Source organism: Platalea leucorodia (genome assembly GCF_965183815.1).
Source record: "Platalea leucorodia genome assembly, chromosome: 17".
Lineage (NCBI taxonomy): Eukaryota > Metazoa > Chordata > Aves > Pelecaniformes > Threskiornithidae > Platalea > Platalea leucorodia.
The window spans coordinates 719719-735261 of NC_138839.1; the positions used below are offsets into that span (position 1 = coordinate 719719).

Consider the following 15543-nt stretch of genomic DNA (forward strand, 5'->3'; position numbering starts at 1 on the left):
TGCACACAGGTATAGAGTGCACAAATACCTGGACATCCATACGCGTACAGGTGCGTGTCTGCGTGCACGCACGCTTGCACACGCTCACCCCCGTGCCCCGGGATCCCTCGGCGGGGTTGTGGCCGCGGGGGGCTGCCCCCAGCCACAGGGTGCCCCCCTCCCCTCCCCATCCCACCCCACCCCTGCCCTGGGAGGCAGCGCCTGGCCCTTCCCCCTGCCCAGGGAGCGGGTGCTCCCGTGGGACTGCAGCCCCCACGGTGCCGGTGCCCGGTCGGTGGTGCCGGCGCCGCCGCAACGCAGGCAGGGCAGAGGCGAGGGGCCGGGGCGCAGGCTGGGGAACAGCTTCGTGTTGTCGGCCTCGTGGGCGTACAGCACCCGCTCGCACCCCCGTGCCCGCCCCCGCGCCCGCCGCCTCCAGCAACGCGGGGGCAGGAGCGACGCATGCAACAGGCCCCCGCCCTGCGCCAGCGGCGCCCACGGTGGCTTCGGCTGCAGGCAGGGCGGCCGGGCAGCTTGGGGCTCGTCCTGGCACGCTCCCCGCTGGCGGCCGTCCCCGCGCTCCAGAGCCACGTCGGGTGGCAGCGGTACGATGGTCCGGGGCAGCGCGGGCGGGAGCGCTGGCTTTCGGCGCTCGCGGCGCATCAGGCTCGTGGTGCAAACCACACTCTCCACTTTGCTCCAACAAAGCGTAAGCAAGCGAACGGGCGGCGAGGGCTGTGCAGCGGGCGGCGCGCTTGTGTGCGCGCTTAGGATCTGTAGTCCTTCTTGCTGTAGGGTTTGTTGCCCAGGATGCTATCGATCTCATGGACAATGGAAGACGACAGCTTCGGAAGGACCTGCGGGGGACGGGGACGCCGTTGGGAGTCAGGATCGCGCCACTGGTGCATGCAGGAGGACGCAGCCTCGGGCCGCACGTGGCCGTGCCGCGCTCACCGCCTCCGCCCCGCCACCTCGATGCTACAAGCCCCCGCTCGCCGGCTGAGTGACCCAGTTACGGAAAGCCTGGGTCGAGCACATCCCCTGCCTTCTCAGCTCAGCAAAGCCTCGTCTCTGCTACTCAGCTTCGCATCGAGCAAAGCCCATAAGTTTTGTTTCGCGTGAGGTTCACAACCTCCTTTTCCTATGCAGTTCGTTGCAGCAGCAAAGCACGCGCAGGCAGGCGCTGCCCCGTTAAAGCCCTGCGAGCAGGGTCTGCTCGCTTCCCCCCGGCAAAGCCTCCCCCGGCGCGCGCTGCCGGCGTGCCGAGGCGGGGAGCACTGACCTGTATTGCTCCAATGTTCTCCATCAGCTGGTCGGCGTTGGAGGCACCCAGCAAGACGGAGCTGACGCCCTCGTTGCGCAGGCACCAGGCTGGGGCAGGAGGGAGAGCAGAGCGTGAGCGCGGCTCGGCCGCCCCCGGCGTCCCTCCCACACCCTCCGGCCCCCTTACCGATGGCGAGCTGGGGCAGGGTGCAGCCCAGGCGCTCGGCGATGGCCTGCAGCTCCTTCAGCTTCGCCTGCTGCCGCCGGCCCTCCTCGCTCAGGATCTTGTCCTTCAGCCACTGGTAACCCTGGGGGGCGAGAGGGGGCTCGGAGGGGGTGTCGTGCTGGGAGGGCATCCCGAGCTCCCTAGGTCACGGCTCCTGGACCTCCTGCTCCCACAGGGACCTCGCGATGCCCCTGGCCGCACTCCCCCAGCCCCAGCCGGGCTCACCTTCAGCGAGGCGCGGGAGTAGGGGGGGATCCCCCCGTCGTACTTCCCCGAGACGATGCCGCAGGCTAGCGGGGACCAGGTCATGGCTCCGACACCTGCGGGGAGAGCAGAGTAGGGGTGATCCTGCCACCCCCCAGCTTCCCCGGGCACCACGGCACGGCGGCTGGCTGGCCCGGGGACAGGCGTTGTGCCAGGTACCGGGCTTTGGGGAGCGCTGTGCGAGGAGGGGGCCAGGGCAGGACCCCCACCCGCCGTACCTATCTTGTGGAAGAGCTCGGGGAGCTGCACCTCCACCTTCTCCCGCTGGAACATGTGGTACTCGGCCTGCTCGCAGATCGGCGGGATCAGGTTGAACTGCCGGGCCACCGAGTATGCCTCCTGCGGAAGAGCCGGGACCCTCAGCGCCCTGCCGCCCGCCCGAGCCCCCTGCCGCCCCCCCGAGCTCCCGGCTGAGCCCCGAGAGCTGCCCTGACAAATAATTAAGGCTCAAGCGCATCTGCAAGCGCTTGGCTCCCGACAGCTGCTGTCTAATTAAATCAGCGTCACGGCCAGCACCGGGGCTGCTCCACCACGGCTGCCCCCGACCCCCCGGGCCCCTACCATGATCTCCATGGAGCTCCAGCGCGAGGTCCCCCAGTACATGGCCATCCCCTGGTTGATGACGTGGGTCATGGCTCGCACCGTCTCTGCCGGGAGGGAAGGGGAGAGCGGCAGGTGGGGGTTAGCGGGGCACCGCACCGGCAGGAGGGGGCTCGCGCCGCACTGACGGCTGGCGAGCATCCCACTCCCCAGCGCCAAGGTGGGAGCTGGGTTGTGTCTGGAAGATGCTTTCGGAGAAGGAGCAGGATGGGGACTGAAGGAGCAGCCACTTGGGACGTGCCAGGGACCACGGCCGACTCTGATATGCCACCGGCGATGCCGGGGCTGTCCCGGCATGGAGAGCAGCCGCTTGGCTCCTGGCACTGGCCCCATGCCCCGCGGGGTACCAGCACTGGTGCCGCGCTTGGCACCGCTGCAGGGGGAGGGACCCGAAGCGTTGCCCGTGCACCGAGACCCAGGAGAGGGAGGAAAGCCCGGACCCTGTGCGAGGGGTGCGGGGGTCTCTGGGGGGAGCCGGCCCTGAGCCATGCGGGCTGGGGCCAAGCCAAGGCGCGCTCCTGCAGCCAAAGGCGGGCAGTGGGGAGAGCGATGGGCGTGAGGCTCGCCTGGCCGCCGCCAGAGCTCACAGCTGCCCCGGTGAGGAGGGGCCCTGCCGCAGTCCCCGGCACGGCTGCAAAGGGTGCCCCGTGGCAAGGACCTGGGGAGGCCGGGGAGCCTCTTTGCTTTTTTCCCCTTTAACTGCACGATCGTCTGAAGGGGTGGGGGCTGTTTTCGTTGTGCTGCTGCTGCCTGTGCGTTTTATGGCGAGGATTGGCGGGGGGAGAGGGATGGAAATCTCAGGGGAGTGGGGGTTCTGCCCCAGGAAATGCCGCTGGGACACAGGCGGCGGCCGGCGGGCAGAGTGCGGGCAGGGAGTACCTTCTACGATGAAAGTCCTGGACTTGGAGGAACTAAATGGGTCCCCTGGTGATAAAAGAGAGATTGAGAGAGAGCGGAGTCGGCTGCTGCCGGCAGAGCGGAGCAAGCGGCTCGCCGGGACAGGGGCAGCGACTCGCTGCCGTGCCACCAGCCCGCCCCCACCGTGGTCCGAGGGGGGTCCCGGCGCCGGGCTGGGGTGGCAAAGGCTTAGCCGCGGCGTGAGCCAACCATGGCAGCGGAGGGGCGTTTTCTGCTTGGGAAGGGAAAACGCCCTTGAAATAAAAGCCTGGCGCAAACTGACCATGACGGCGACGGAAGGCAGTGGGGAGGAGCGCGGCGCCGCGGCATGGCACCCACCTTCCATCGGCGTGTTGGGGTCTGGCCGGTTGGCGAACACCACATCCACGTACTCCAGCTGCAGCCGCTCCAGCGACGCCTTCAGACCTGCCACACCGATGGGACCGTCAGGCGCGCCGGGCTGCGTGCCGCCAGCCGGTGCAGCAGCCGGCGCAGGCACAGCCTGGCACCGAGGCCGGCAGTGCCTGGCAAGCGTCCCTACCTTCGATGATGTGCTTCCGAGACAGGCCCCTCTCCGTCTCGGCCCTGGAAATGGAAACGTGGGTGAGAGCCTGGCGCGCTCCGGCCACTCTGCCGCGGGGTGAGCGCGCTACCTACTTTCCTCCCCAGAAGATTTTAGTGGTGATGACCAGGCTGGACCGTCTGCGGGGAGAAAGAGAGAGTCACCGGCGGCGGCATCCGCAAAGCCCCGCGCGCCCTGCCTGCTGCCTGCCTGCGTGCGCTCGTGCCCAGGGCTGCTCCGCCAGCTTTCCCCAGCCCACCGACACCGCGGTGATGGCTTTGCCGTGCAGGAATGAAGTCTGGCTTACCTCCACCCTTTCTTCTTGATGATGTTCCCCAGCACCACCTCGGCCCTGCAAGGGAAGGGGGTGTCAGATGCTGGCACCCCGGCTGCTGTGGCCACGGGGAGCAGTGGCAGCTGGCAGGGATGGCCCCGGTCCCCAGCAAAGAGGCAAACGCGGTGGCTGCAGGGACGCCGTTTCCCTCTCCGGCTGCAGCGCGCAGAGCCGAGTTGCTCCCCAATGTGTGAGTTCGCTATTTTTAAGTGGGCGCGTGGGCACGCTGCGATGCCTCTGGGCCACCGTGCCCCGGGCGCAGCCGCTGCTCACGATGCCAGGGAGGGTGCACAGCTACGCCCACGCGGCCCAGGCAGCCACAGGCAGTGCGGGACCACACGAGCCAGCACCCTGCCGCGAGCAAGCGCTCTCAGCCCCATCCTGGCAGGCACTTTGCAGCCGGCAAACCCAGGAGACTCCCAGCGCCGCTGCAGTTTGGGGGTGCCGGAGGCCGGGGCGCAGGGTGAGGCCCTTTGTGCCGCTGCCGAAGCGGGGTACCTACTTGCCGGCGGCGTAGACTTCTGCTGTGTCGAAGAGATTAATGCCGTTGTCGTAGGCTAAAGTCATCAGCTGCTCCGCCATCTGCGAGGGGAGAGCGGGGAGGGTTGGCAAAGGGGGTGGCCGAGAGCCGGAGCGCAGAGGCGCGTGCTGACGAGCTCCGGCACACCACGTGCACCAAGACCAGGACCCGTGGCTGTGCCGGCCCCGTCCGTTCCCTGCTTTGCTCGGGAAAGGCTGGGGAGGGACGGGGCACGATCCTTACCTCATCTGTGATTTGCCCTCCGAAAGTCACCCATGTCCCTGTGGAGGAGAGAGGTTGCGCGCACGGTGAATGCGGTGAGCAGCGAGCGTGGTGAGTGCAGTGAGCGCGGTGAGCACTGAATGCTGCCGCCCCGAGCCCCGGCCACCCAGCCCGGCTCCCCTGGCACAGCCCCGGCACATGGCGGGCACGGCTGGCCCTGCCGCGTGCAGCACGGTGCTCCCAGCACAGCCCCGTCGCTTCCTATCACGTCAGAGGAGACAAAAAGAAAATAATTTGACAACTTCTGGGCCGCGTCTCAAAACCGCTGCCGGGCTGGAGGAAACCCCTTTCCTTCCCCTCGCAAAGCATCGCCAGAGCGGGCGAGCCTTGCCCTCGCCCTCGCCGAGGAGCGCTGGCAGCAGCCGCAGGACGGAGGAGCCGCCGAGGGGCCGCGGCAAACCCCGGCACTTACCCAGGCCCAGGCAGGACACGCGCAGCCCAGACTTCCCGAGGTTCCTGGAAGACAGAGACCCGTTAGGAAAGCTGCCGGGGAGCCCCAAAATGCCATCTCATGCATCTGCCTGCCAGTGAGTCGTGGTCCCCAGTGCCGGTGTCCGTCCTCAGCCCCAGTCCCCATCCCCATCCTCATCCCCGCCTGGGACGGTCCCGCAGCGAGGCTCGCTGGCGGCATGGCCAGCGCTGGCACAGCGACGCTGTTTCCCGCACGCAAAATAATTGCTGTGCCCGACAGGGTAATCGAGAGTGGCAGCGGGCAGCGACCTGGTTAAAGCGGCTCCTGTGACGAGGCCGGGGTGTTCGGCTCCCCTGACAGTGCCACCGGCGCGGCAGGATGGGGCAGGAGCAGGGGGAGACGGCACACGGGCAGTCAGACCTGGAGCATCCCACATGCGGCGTGAGCTGTGCCCGTTCTCTGTGGCGTGGCACAGGGGAGCACAGGTCTCGCACGGGGAGAGGGTGCTCGGGAGCGGAGCAGCGTCCCAGAGTAATGGAGCACCCCTGAAAATTTGGCTGGCACAAGGAGCCGGAGAGCAGCTTTGGGGAAGGGGGCCTGGCTGGCAGACACCTTTGCTGCGGTGATGGGGAGCCAGTTTCTCGTTAAAAATGACAAAAGCTCGAGCAACGAGCGTTAAAATAAATAAAGTGTAGGTGAGCCGGCAGCTCGCCCGCGCGGGTGTCGCGTAGCAACCGGGAGGCACCGCCACCGCCGGCATCGCTGGCATGGGCACGGGCAGCCGGGCAGGGAGCAGCCGTGGTCCGACGGCGGCGGTGAATCACGGGCTGAGCCGAGTTGGGGCATCTTCCTTCCGCGCCACCGCATTATTGCCCAACATCTGGAGGCGCGGGCGCTCCCCCCCCAACCCCGGGTTATTTTTAGAGCGTTTCACGGCGGGGAGAGGCCGAGGCTGCGGGGCGGCGGCAGTCCAAGGCCCCGCGATGGGGGGTCGCGGTAGGGAGGGGATGGCACCAGCCCCGTCCTGGCCATTCCAGGCCGCAGGGGCATCGCCAGGGTCCTCCTGGGCGGGCGGGCACTGGCAGCGCATCGCCGCTCCCAGCTTTCCTGCCCAAAAGCATCTTGCCCAGTCGCCAACAGAGATGCTGGCAGATACTGGGGGAGGCCAAGCCGCTGCTGCCTCTGCGGGAAGGAGCATCCCGCTGCGCTGTGCCATGGCCCTCCCATCCCGTCTGTTTGCATGGAGCATCCCCCTGCGCCACTGTCCCCCTGCAGCCGCCAGCGGGGACCCCGAGCTGGCCACCCAGCGCCCGGGAGAGGGTGGCCCCCGGGGCGCTCCTCCTCCAGATGGGGACGTGACCGCAGGGCGCGAGCACCAAGCCCGAGAGCCGGAGGGGCCCCCGGCCCCCTCTCCAGCGCCCGGGCAAAGGGACTCGGCTGGTTTGGACAATCAGGGTGGGTGACGGCTGGTTCATCCCCGCGCTCTGCCAGCCTGGTGCCCTTTGCAGCCCGGTGCCGGTCTCATCCGGGCTGCAGCGAGGGCACACAGCGGCTGTCAGCCGGACCATGGCGTGCGTGCTCATCGCGGGGGAAGCCCGCCGCCCCGCGCCTGGGTGCACGCTCATCCCGGAGCGCGTTAACCCAGCGGGTGCTGGCTGGGGCGGCACAAGGTGCACACGCCGCCCTTCGTTTCCAAACCCACCACAGGCAGCCAAGGGCCAAATCCTGGATTGCAGCTCCACACGCGCTTCACGGGGCGGCAAGTCTCCGGCAGCGCTGTAAGGATGCCATGGCAGCCTGCAGATTAACGTGCGCCGCGACTCTCAGACCCCCCTGGCTCAGCAGCCTGCCCGGCTCCGCAGGCGCCAGGGATCCTACTAATCCTGCCCCAAATTTTAGGGTCCCTTCCCCGCCCCCATCCCGCTGGTTTTACGCGAGGCTGGATCAAATCCGCGCCGCGAGGGGATGGGAGCAAACGGTGAGGAAAGCGACAGAGGCGCACAGTCAGCACTTTAGCACCGAGGAACCTATGGAACAGGACGCGAGCCAGGGATTAGGGGAGCGCAGCACACCCGGCCCCCCCGGCCCCCCCTGCTGCCCCCTAAATCTTGACGAGGAACAGAGAAACAGCCGAGCAGGCAGCAAATCTGCCTGTCCGAGCAGCGCGCCCATCTCCTACCGGTATTTCATTCCCGGCTGCTTGACGCTGGACTCGCTGGAGGAGGGGGCGTTCTGCACCGAGAGCTGCCCCAGGCTGCGGGCCACCATGGCCACCGCCCGGAACTTGCCGCGGGTGCCGAGGCTGGGGCTGCCGGCATTCTGCCGATTCAGCCGGTCCTCCGCGCTCCGGCTCTTGATGCTGTGCTCGGAGCACACAAAGGAGACCTGCATGCTGCTCCGGCGGGCAGCCGTGCCAGCTGCCTAAATTTAGCCGGCGCCCCGGGTGAGGCGGGGAGCTCCTCCCGCGCGCCCACACGCCGCCGCTCCGCCAACGTGACGGCGGGGGGCTGCGAGGCGGCGGGCACGGGGCCGGCTCCCATCAGCCCTCCTGCCCTCAATATGTGATGAGCTCAGGAAGCGAGCAAGCGGCGCCCGGGCAGGTGGGGGCGGGAAGGGGAGTGCCGCAGCGGGTGCCCCCCGAAGGGACCCCCGCACCCCGCCGGGCATCCCTGCGGGCCGCGCTTCCAGCCTGGCCCCGGTTTGGGGCGCAGCGGGGGGCCGAGGCCCCGGGGGCGAAGGGGCCTCTTGCCTCCCTTCGGCTGCGCCGCGGTGGCGCAGCGTCCCTCCTCTCGGGCGGATGCAAGTCCGAAACAAAAATCTCCCGGCAGGAGCGCATGCACATCGCCAAACACACGATTCTGGGGCGAGAGCGCAGGCGGTGGCAACACCACTGGCTCTCCTGGGGCAGAGCCCGGCGGTTTGCCGAAGCTGGACCAGTTGCCCCCCCTTCGGGGCCGTGGCCCCAGCAGCACGTCCCCCAAATTTTGCCCAGCGCAAGCTAAGCGGATTGAGGCAAAACCCAGCCCAGCATCTCGTGACGAAGGAGGGCCAAAAGGCGGCCGTGCTACAGCACCGTGTTGTGGCCGGGCACGTGCCAGTTGCCCGCGCCAGCAGTGCCCCCCAGTAAGGAGCAAGGAGCGGGGTCGGGGCTTGGCTTGTGGGGGAAATCACGCACATTTGGCGCCGACCTAATGAGAAATCTTGTAATCTCCTCCACCTCCCCCTGCCGCAAAGCTCCTTAGCTGGGTAATCCCGCCGGCGCCGGCTCCAGCTTCGGGGCGAGGGGGACGTGGCAGCAACTGGCAGCTCCCCGGAGGAGAAACCCCAGAGATTTTGGGGGCAGCGGGCACACGCTCGAGGAAGCATCGGTGGGGGTGCCTGTGCCAGCCTCTCCCCATCAATAAATAACCACCCCATGAATATTAGATGGGCTCTTGCCACCGTGTAAATGTTACCTCTGTTATGTGAGCGGAGGGGAACCTGACCCGCGGTGCGGCACAGCACGGCATGGTGCGGCAGGAGCTGGCAGAGCTGCCGGCCCCTGGGGGCTTCGCTGCGGCGGGGGCGCGAGGGGCACGCCTGCATTTTCACAGCAGGGAAGAGCCGCTGTCCCCAGCCCCGGTGCCCCCGGCCCAAGCCCGGGCTGCGTTACTGGGGGTGCCCGGCCCATCGCCCCACCTGCGCTGCTGGGGGAGAGCGGGAAGGGATGCGCTGGGAAAACCAGCCACGTGCCCTCAGAGGAGCTGCGGCTGACGGCTCCGGCTGCCTGGCGCGTCCTCACTGGCACAGGCGGGCAACGAGAAGGACAAAAGTCGGCTGAAATCCTGAGACGCCTTGCGCCGTGCCCGGGACCCACATGCAAAATTAATGGATGCTCTGCAATGAATGCCTGTCAGCCGGATGAAGCACCTCTGTAGCTGTTTGCTCCAACCACCTGATCTTTAAAAGCACCGAGTGTATTTGCACTTGCAAATTCCCAACAGCAAAAGGGAAAAATCAACCGAGAAGATCAAAGACCATCGAGCAAGCAAGAGGCAACGGCGCTGACCTGCTGCAGCCTCTCCCGCACACACCGCGCGAGATCGCCTTTTGTGCCAAGGGCTCTGGCTCCTCCCGACCTCGGCGCGGCACAGGCAAACTGGTGAAATCCTGCAGGCCAGGCTTTTCCCCGATGAGGTTTAAAACCAGCGCTAAGCAGCATCCCCTGCTCCGTCCCCACATCCCGGGCCAGGCGCACTCGGCCATCACCGCATTTGCTGCCCTGGCAGGCGCCAGCGCTGCCTTACCTGTACTTCATGCCGGTGGTGCGGGCGGTGCTGTCGGCCAGGGAGAGCCCGTGCATCCGCAGGAACTCCTCCAGCGTCTTCGCCCGCGCTGCCGCCCGCACGTCCCGCAGCCGCCGCAGCTCCAGCCCGTCCGCCGGCCGGGGGGCTGGCGGCAGCCCCCACTCGGGAGGGTGCCGGCTCGCCACGCTGCGCAGGCTCTCGCTGTACGTCATGGAGAGCATCCCGACACCCGAGCGCAGGCTCTGCGGGCCGGCCCCGCCGCCAACTGCTCAGCGATGCTACGGAGAGAGCTGGGAAAGCGCGCCGCTGCGACTCTGGGCTCTGCCGCCGCTCGGGGCAGGGCCCTACCCGCGCCCGTGCCACGATGCCGGGGTGGTGGCACCTGCCCTTGCAAGGACCTGCGGCGGGTCTGCGGCGTGGGGAGGGGAGAGCAGGGACCCTGGCAAAGCCAGTCGCTTCAGCGGAGTGAAGTCTTACTGGGGGAGCTGAAGAGCAAAGGAAAGGGTGAGGGTGGCAGCGTGGCAGGGAAGGGACATGGCGCTGCCCGCGGCTGGGCGGCGATGGGCAGCTGGGGCTGCAGCGGGTGCCCACCACGGCCGCCCCGAGCCAGGCTGTGCTGCCTCCCAGCTTGCACCAGTTGGGCTGCCACTGGTTTGCATTCCCGCGAGGGACGCGGTGGGCCCTGGGAGCCGGCTGGGGCAGGGCGAGCGGTGGCACAGGCGCCACTGGTGAGAATCCGGCACTGCGTGCCGGCGGGTGGGAGAGGTCAGGATGGGAAAGGCGGCCCCGTGGGGCTCCCTGGGGATGGTGGGCCTCTGCAGAGGGGCCGAGGGTGCTGGGCGCTTGCTGGTGGCTGCCGTGCCTGCGGCAGGCTGCCGCAACCCGCACTGCCAGCCAACACCTTCCCCACAGCCATGGTAGCGACCTCCCAGCCGGTGCGGGCCGCCGAAAATAGCGTGCCGCAGAGCGGGCTCCTCACACGCTGGAGGTGCTCGCCGCCCCTACAGCTGGGATCTCACCGGTGGTGGCACCGGCATCGATTTCCCTGCCGCTCTCTGCAGCATCCCTCGCACTCAGTGTCTGAAAGAAGGAGTGGGGACCAGGGCCAAAACCGCGGCGCTGGTGCCAAAGTGGCTGCTGGGAGCTGGAGGTGCACCATGCCGGAGCTGCGCCGGCATCAGGTTCCGGCCGGGCTCCCACCAGTGGCTTTTTCTTTCCCTGCGAAGCTCAAAGTTACAGGAGCCAAAAGCAAAGTGCACTTTCCCATTCAGATGTGACCTCAAGAAAAAAAGAAGAAAACCCAGAAGATATGGAGCATCAGCTGGCAAGGGGTGACCAAAACCCCGGGGGCTCCTGCGATACCCAGCGCCGCCGGAGACCCCCTGCGCTCCTCCTGCTCCGCAGCAAGGGCTTGGGAATGCAGGGAGACATGGAAAGGGGACCCCTCTCCTGCGGCAAAGCCAAACTGAACCCAGGCCACCAGCCGCCTCTTCCTGCCACACCTCAAAGCCAGAGCCTGGAGCCGGCACTGCCGGCACCAGCCCTCCGCGGCTGGCGGTTTTAATTAGGGCAGCGCCAGTGGCTCCTGCTGGGCATGGGCGCAGCACCCAGCCCCGGGGGGCTCCCCTTGCGCTGCTCCATGGCTTCACCGCACTGCAATGAAATGGCTGCAGCGAGCGGGGCTGGGGGGTTTGGGCTGGGCTGCTTTGAGGAATGGGGCAGGAATCCGCCGGCCGCCTCATTTCCACACCTCCCTGATTTTCAGCTGAGCAACGTTACGGGGTGGCAGAGGGAGCACGGAGGCAGCGGGTTCGTCCATGGGCCACTCCGTAGTGAAATCCTGACGCTGCTGAGGGACGAGGCGCAGCGGGGGCTGCCGGAGCTGCCCAAGCCCAAGCAGTGCCGTGCCCAAGCGGGAGAGGCTGTTTTGCGGGGAAGAAGCGGGGATGGAGACGGGACACAGGCTCTGCGGGATAACAGGGGACCGTTAGCGTGCGCCAGGGGCACAACTGGGTGACAGTCGGGTGCGCAGGGTAGCTGCTCAGAAAGGCCTCTCTCCAGCCTGGCTTGCCAAGCTGGGAACTTGTTGGCAACCAACAGCTTGCCTAAAACCAAAAAGACCTCAAACCCCAAACGAAACCCCACCCCAAGCCACCAAATCCCGAGTTCCTCCACGCAGCAAATCCTCCCTGCTGCCCGCAGCGGGCTGCACTGCCGGCTGTGCCCATCCCCGCTCGCCGCCCGTGCCGCCGGCCCCGACTCACCCACGCGACGGGGATGCTGCTCATCAACGGCAAAGCTCTGGGTGGCTGCGCTGCCCCGGGGCAGCTATAAGAGAGGCGCGGCTGCCGGGTTTTTTTGCATTAGGGGAGTGTCGGCGCTTGGCGTCCACAGCAATTGGCGGCTGCGACGGGCCCCCCCAGAGCCCAGCTTTCTTGCCGCGCTCCATTAGCCCTATTAGGGGATTTTCTTCCTTGTGAAGGGGAGCTAAATTATTCATGGCCGCTTTGCTAAAAGCCCGGGGATGCGCTGCTGCTTTATCAACGCTGGCATCGCTGCCTCTGCCCGCAGCCGACCCTCACCCTGCAGTGACAGGTCCTGCGCCATCGGCACGCGGGACGGTGGGGACAGCCGGGGCCACTGGGGGCCATCGGGGAGCGGAGCCGGTCCCCTGCGGTGGACGCAGCCCTCCTGCGGTCCCCATGGCGGCAGGGTCGGACCTGGGCTGTGCCAGGACCGAAACACCGACTCCTCCGGGCAGGAGCCCCGAAACGGAGCTGGGTGACAGACACCGGTGGCAGCTGCCTGCAGGCAGCCTATGGGCAAGCTGGCTCCCGCCTGTCGGCCTCGGGAGCCTTTCACACCAGATGTGTCCAGCGGTTCGGGCGCGCGGCTGTGCCTGGCTGCTTTGGCAGCCAAAACCCACCCGTGGCTCAGGCTCAGCAGTGCCGGCGGCGGCGCATCACCGGGACAGGCACGGTCGCAGTGCCACCAAGCCACCCCGATGCTGGCCAGCCTCTCCTCCTCCCGCCGTGCGTGGGGACGGAGCTGGGAAGCCACGGCTCCCTTGGGGGGCAGCCCCCTGTCCCCCGCCCCATCGTGGCCAGGCCGGACCCGGTCCAGAGCCGCTGGGTTGCTGCGGCCCCGGGGAGCACCAAAGCGGCTGCTGGCACGGTGTGCGGGGAAAAGTGCCGCCTTCACTTCAGACGGTAAAAGGCGGGCGGGGGGGAAGTGTTGCCTTCTGTACCACTTAATGATGCTTCTCTTAATGGAAGGAGCAGCGGAGCGGCTGGCCGGGTTCCTGGAGCCGCCCTTGGGAAAAGCCAGCGGGCTCTTCCCGGTGCAGGATGCTCCCCCCGAGCCAAGCCGAGCCCTGCACCCCCGCGGTGGCTGCCCCCAGGAGCCCTCCGGCCACGTTCCGGCCACGCTCCGGCCACGCTCCGCTGCTTGGGGAGCCCAGCAAGGATGGCCCCCACCTACCCAGCTGCACATGTGGGGTCCCCACGTCGCACTGCCAAACCCACGAGAAGGCGAAGACGCGGTGCCGCGCCGGCGATGCCCACCCTGCACGGAGGGACCCCAGCATGGCGGGCAGGGCAGTGCTGTGCCAGCAGTGCCCGCACCGGCAGCGGCCTGGGCATGGGCAGGGGCTGCCGGGGCTTCGGCTGTGTCTGCTTGCCGGGGGGGATTTTGGGGAGGAGGAAGGGCTGGGTTACCTGTAGAACTGGAGCTGGCGCTTGGGGCTCCCGTACCTCGCGCTTCCGACAGCAAAGGGGAGAAAGAAGAAAGATGCCACAAACCCCATTAGAAAGGTGGAGCGGGACCGAGCGGCAGAGCCGGCGGCCGCGGGAAGGGTCGGTAGCACCCACCCGTGCATCGTGTGGGGCACTGTGCAGTGGGCACTGGCACGCTCCCCAAAAGTACCCGCTCTTCCCATAACAGGCATCAGCACCCAAAACCACTGCTGCTACCGTGTGAGTTTTGCAGTCCTGGAAGTTTTTGCACGAAGCATGCTAGGGCGGTTTTTGGTGCCGTGGCCCTGGGTTTGAAGCCCCGCAGAGCCCCCCCAAGCGCTGCCCCACACCCTTACCTGTAAATCATCCCTGGGGAGCCCGTCTGCCGCAGCGAGAGTCGCGCCGGGGAGTCAGTGGTGGATTCGGGATACATGGAGCCAGCCTGGGCTCCCTGGAGCCACTCACCGCCTCACCCCTGCCGCAGGGGAAGAGAAAAAGAGGAAGAAACGGGGGTTTTTGGGGCGCACGCATGACGGTGCTTCCTGTTGCAGAAGCTCGCGAGCCGGATGGGCGTGCGGCGCGGGCAGCGGCAGGCAGCGGCGGGCAGCGGCTGGCAGGGCATGGCAGCCCTGCCAGCCCCAGACCCCAGGGCTCTCACCCTGATCCGCACTGATCCCAAACCCATCCCGCCCCTGCCCTGTGCTGCCGACTCCCCAGCTCGGTTCCTCTCCCCAGACTTGTGGGGCTGCCGGGGAGGGCAGAGCGGGGCTGCGTGCTGCCCGCCTCGCTGCCTGCCTGGCTGCCCAGGGGAGGCGAGTAGGGCACGCCACGGGGCAACCCAGCTGCGGCAGTGAGGCGCTGACCCATGCCGTGGGGGTCTTACGGCGTAGCAGGAAATGGTAAAGAAATGTGGGCCTGAAAAATTAAACATTTTGCTGGTGTTTAAAGCAGCCCCCCGAGGGTCCCTCTGCAAGGGACAAGCCAAGGAAAGGAAAATAGCTTGGCTTTTCCCGCAGCCCACGCGTGACTGCATGAGCGGGCGTGCAGGAAAGGGGGGTCGCCCCCAGGCACCCCTGACCCTCCCTGTCCCCATGCCCATGCCAGGGGGCACCCGGCAGGACTCCCTAGGGAGCTGTGGTCCTGCTCCTGCTCCCCATCCCGCAACACCGTCAGCAGTTTCCAGTATCACAGCAAACCACAGCACTTCCCTACAAAACCAGGGCGAATTTTTAAACTTAACCTATCTTTTTTTAGGCCCGTGAATGCCATCTTTACACCGCAGGTCATGAGCTGCTTTTTCTCCCAGATGGGGACTGAGAGATCCCGGGGCTCCTTCCCTGGCTGCCCTGGGCACAGCGGGAGCGTGGCCTTGCACAGCGTGCTCATGTCCTGGCAAGCATCCTGCCTGCATCCTGGCATGGCGTGCCTGCATCCTGCACCCCTCCCGCATCCCGGCATGGCGTGCCTGCGTATCGCATCCCACCTGCATCCCAGTAGGGCATGCCTGCATCCTGCATCTCTCCCACATCCTGCATCCCTTCTGCATCCCAGCACAGTGTGCCCGCATCCTGCATCCCTCCTGCATCCTGGCCTGGAGTGCCCGCATCCCGCATCCCTCCAGCATCCTGGCCTGGCGTGCCTGCATGCCGGCGCAGCCCCTGCAGCCCACGCGGCCCAATGGCAGCGGCTGCGGCAGCCGAGCCCGTCCCCGCGGAGCCGCCTGCCCGCCCACCGCAGCCCCTGGCCCCGCTGCGGCCCCGCTGCAGCCCCCGGAGCACAGCCCCATCTCCCTCCTCCCCTGAGCACCGCAGAAACGCGGCTCCCTTTGCCCGCAGCCGCGCCAGGGCTAGAGATCAGGCAGGCTCCATAAAGCCGGGTTTATTTTTGAGAGGGCAGGAGAGAGCTGCTCCCCCGCGGTCCCGCACCACCGTTGCACTGCGCAGGACCCTGCCGAGCCCCCAAAGCCATCGCGACCCCCTGGCTTCTCCCCGGCAGCCGCTCGTGTCACCTTCGCTGCTCCCTGCGGCCCTCGCCTGGCAGCGGGCAGCTGCCTGCAACAACGCAGGTTCAAAAGCAGGCACCGACCCGGGCACTGTCTCGCACGCTCCTGCAAGCCGCTTCATGCCGGCCCAGCACCACTTAATTAGCGGCAGTATAACGAAGCTGAAGCGAGCTGGAGGGACG

The 15543-nt window shown here is 67.4% G+C and overlaps 1 protein-coding gene across 1 annotated transcript; it reads right to left on the reverse strand.

The window, feature by feature from the left end:
• Positions 1-387: 387 nt before the first annotated feature.
• On the reverse strand, positions 388-13839 carry KCNAB2 (potassium voltage-gated channel subfamily A regulatory beta subunit 2). The gene is made up of 14 exons (XM_082328817.1): positions 13716-13839; positions 5340-5383; positions 4889-4926; positions 4628-4707; positions 4099-4143; positions 3887-3931; positions 3771-3814; positions 3569-3655; positions 2294-2379; positions 1951-2071; positions 1694-1788; positions 1430-1550; positions 1262-1350; positions 388-836 (listed from the first exon to the last, which is right to left on the reverse strand). The coding sequence occupies exons 1-14, from the start codon at positions 13790-13792 to the stop codon at positions 747-749; spliced, it is 1062 nt and encodes a 353-aa protein (XP_082184943.1). The 5' UTR covers positions 13793-13839; the 3' UTR covers positions 388-746.
• Positions 13840-15543: the final 1704 nt, after the last annotated feature.

Bases quoted from the DNA above. Each gene is read 5' to 3' on its own strand.
- KCNAB2 (XM_082328817.1), bottom strand. From the start codon at position 13,792: ATGTATCCCGAATCCACCACTGACTCCCCGGCGCGACTCTCGCTGCGG. The intron at 4,144-4,627 runs GTAGGTACCCCG...CTTCCCTTGCAG, and splicing joins GAAGTCTACGCCGCCGGCAA to GGCCGAGGTGGTGCTGGGGA. The intron at 3,932-4,098 runs GTAAGCCAGACT...TTCTCCCCGCAG, and splicing joins ATCAAGAAGAAAGGGTGGAG to ACGGTCCAGCCTGGTCATCA.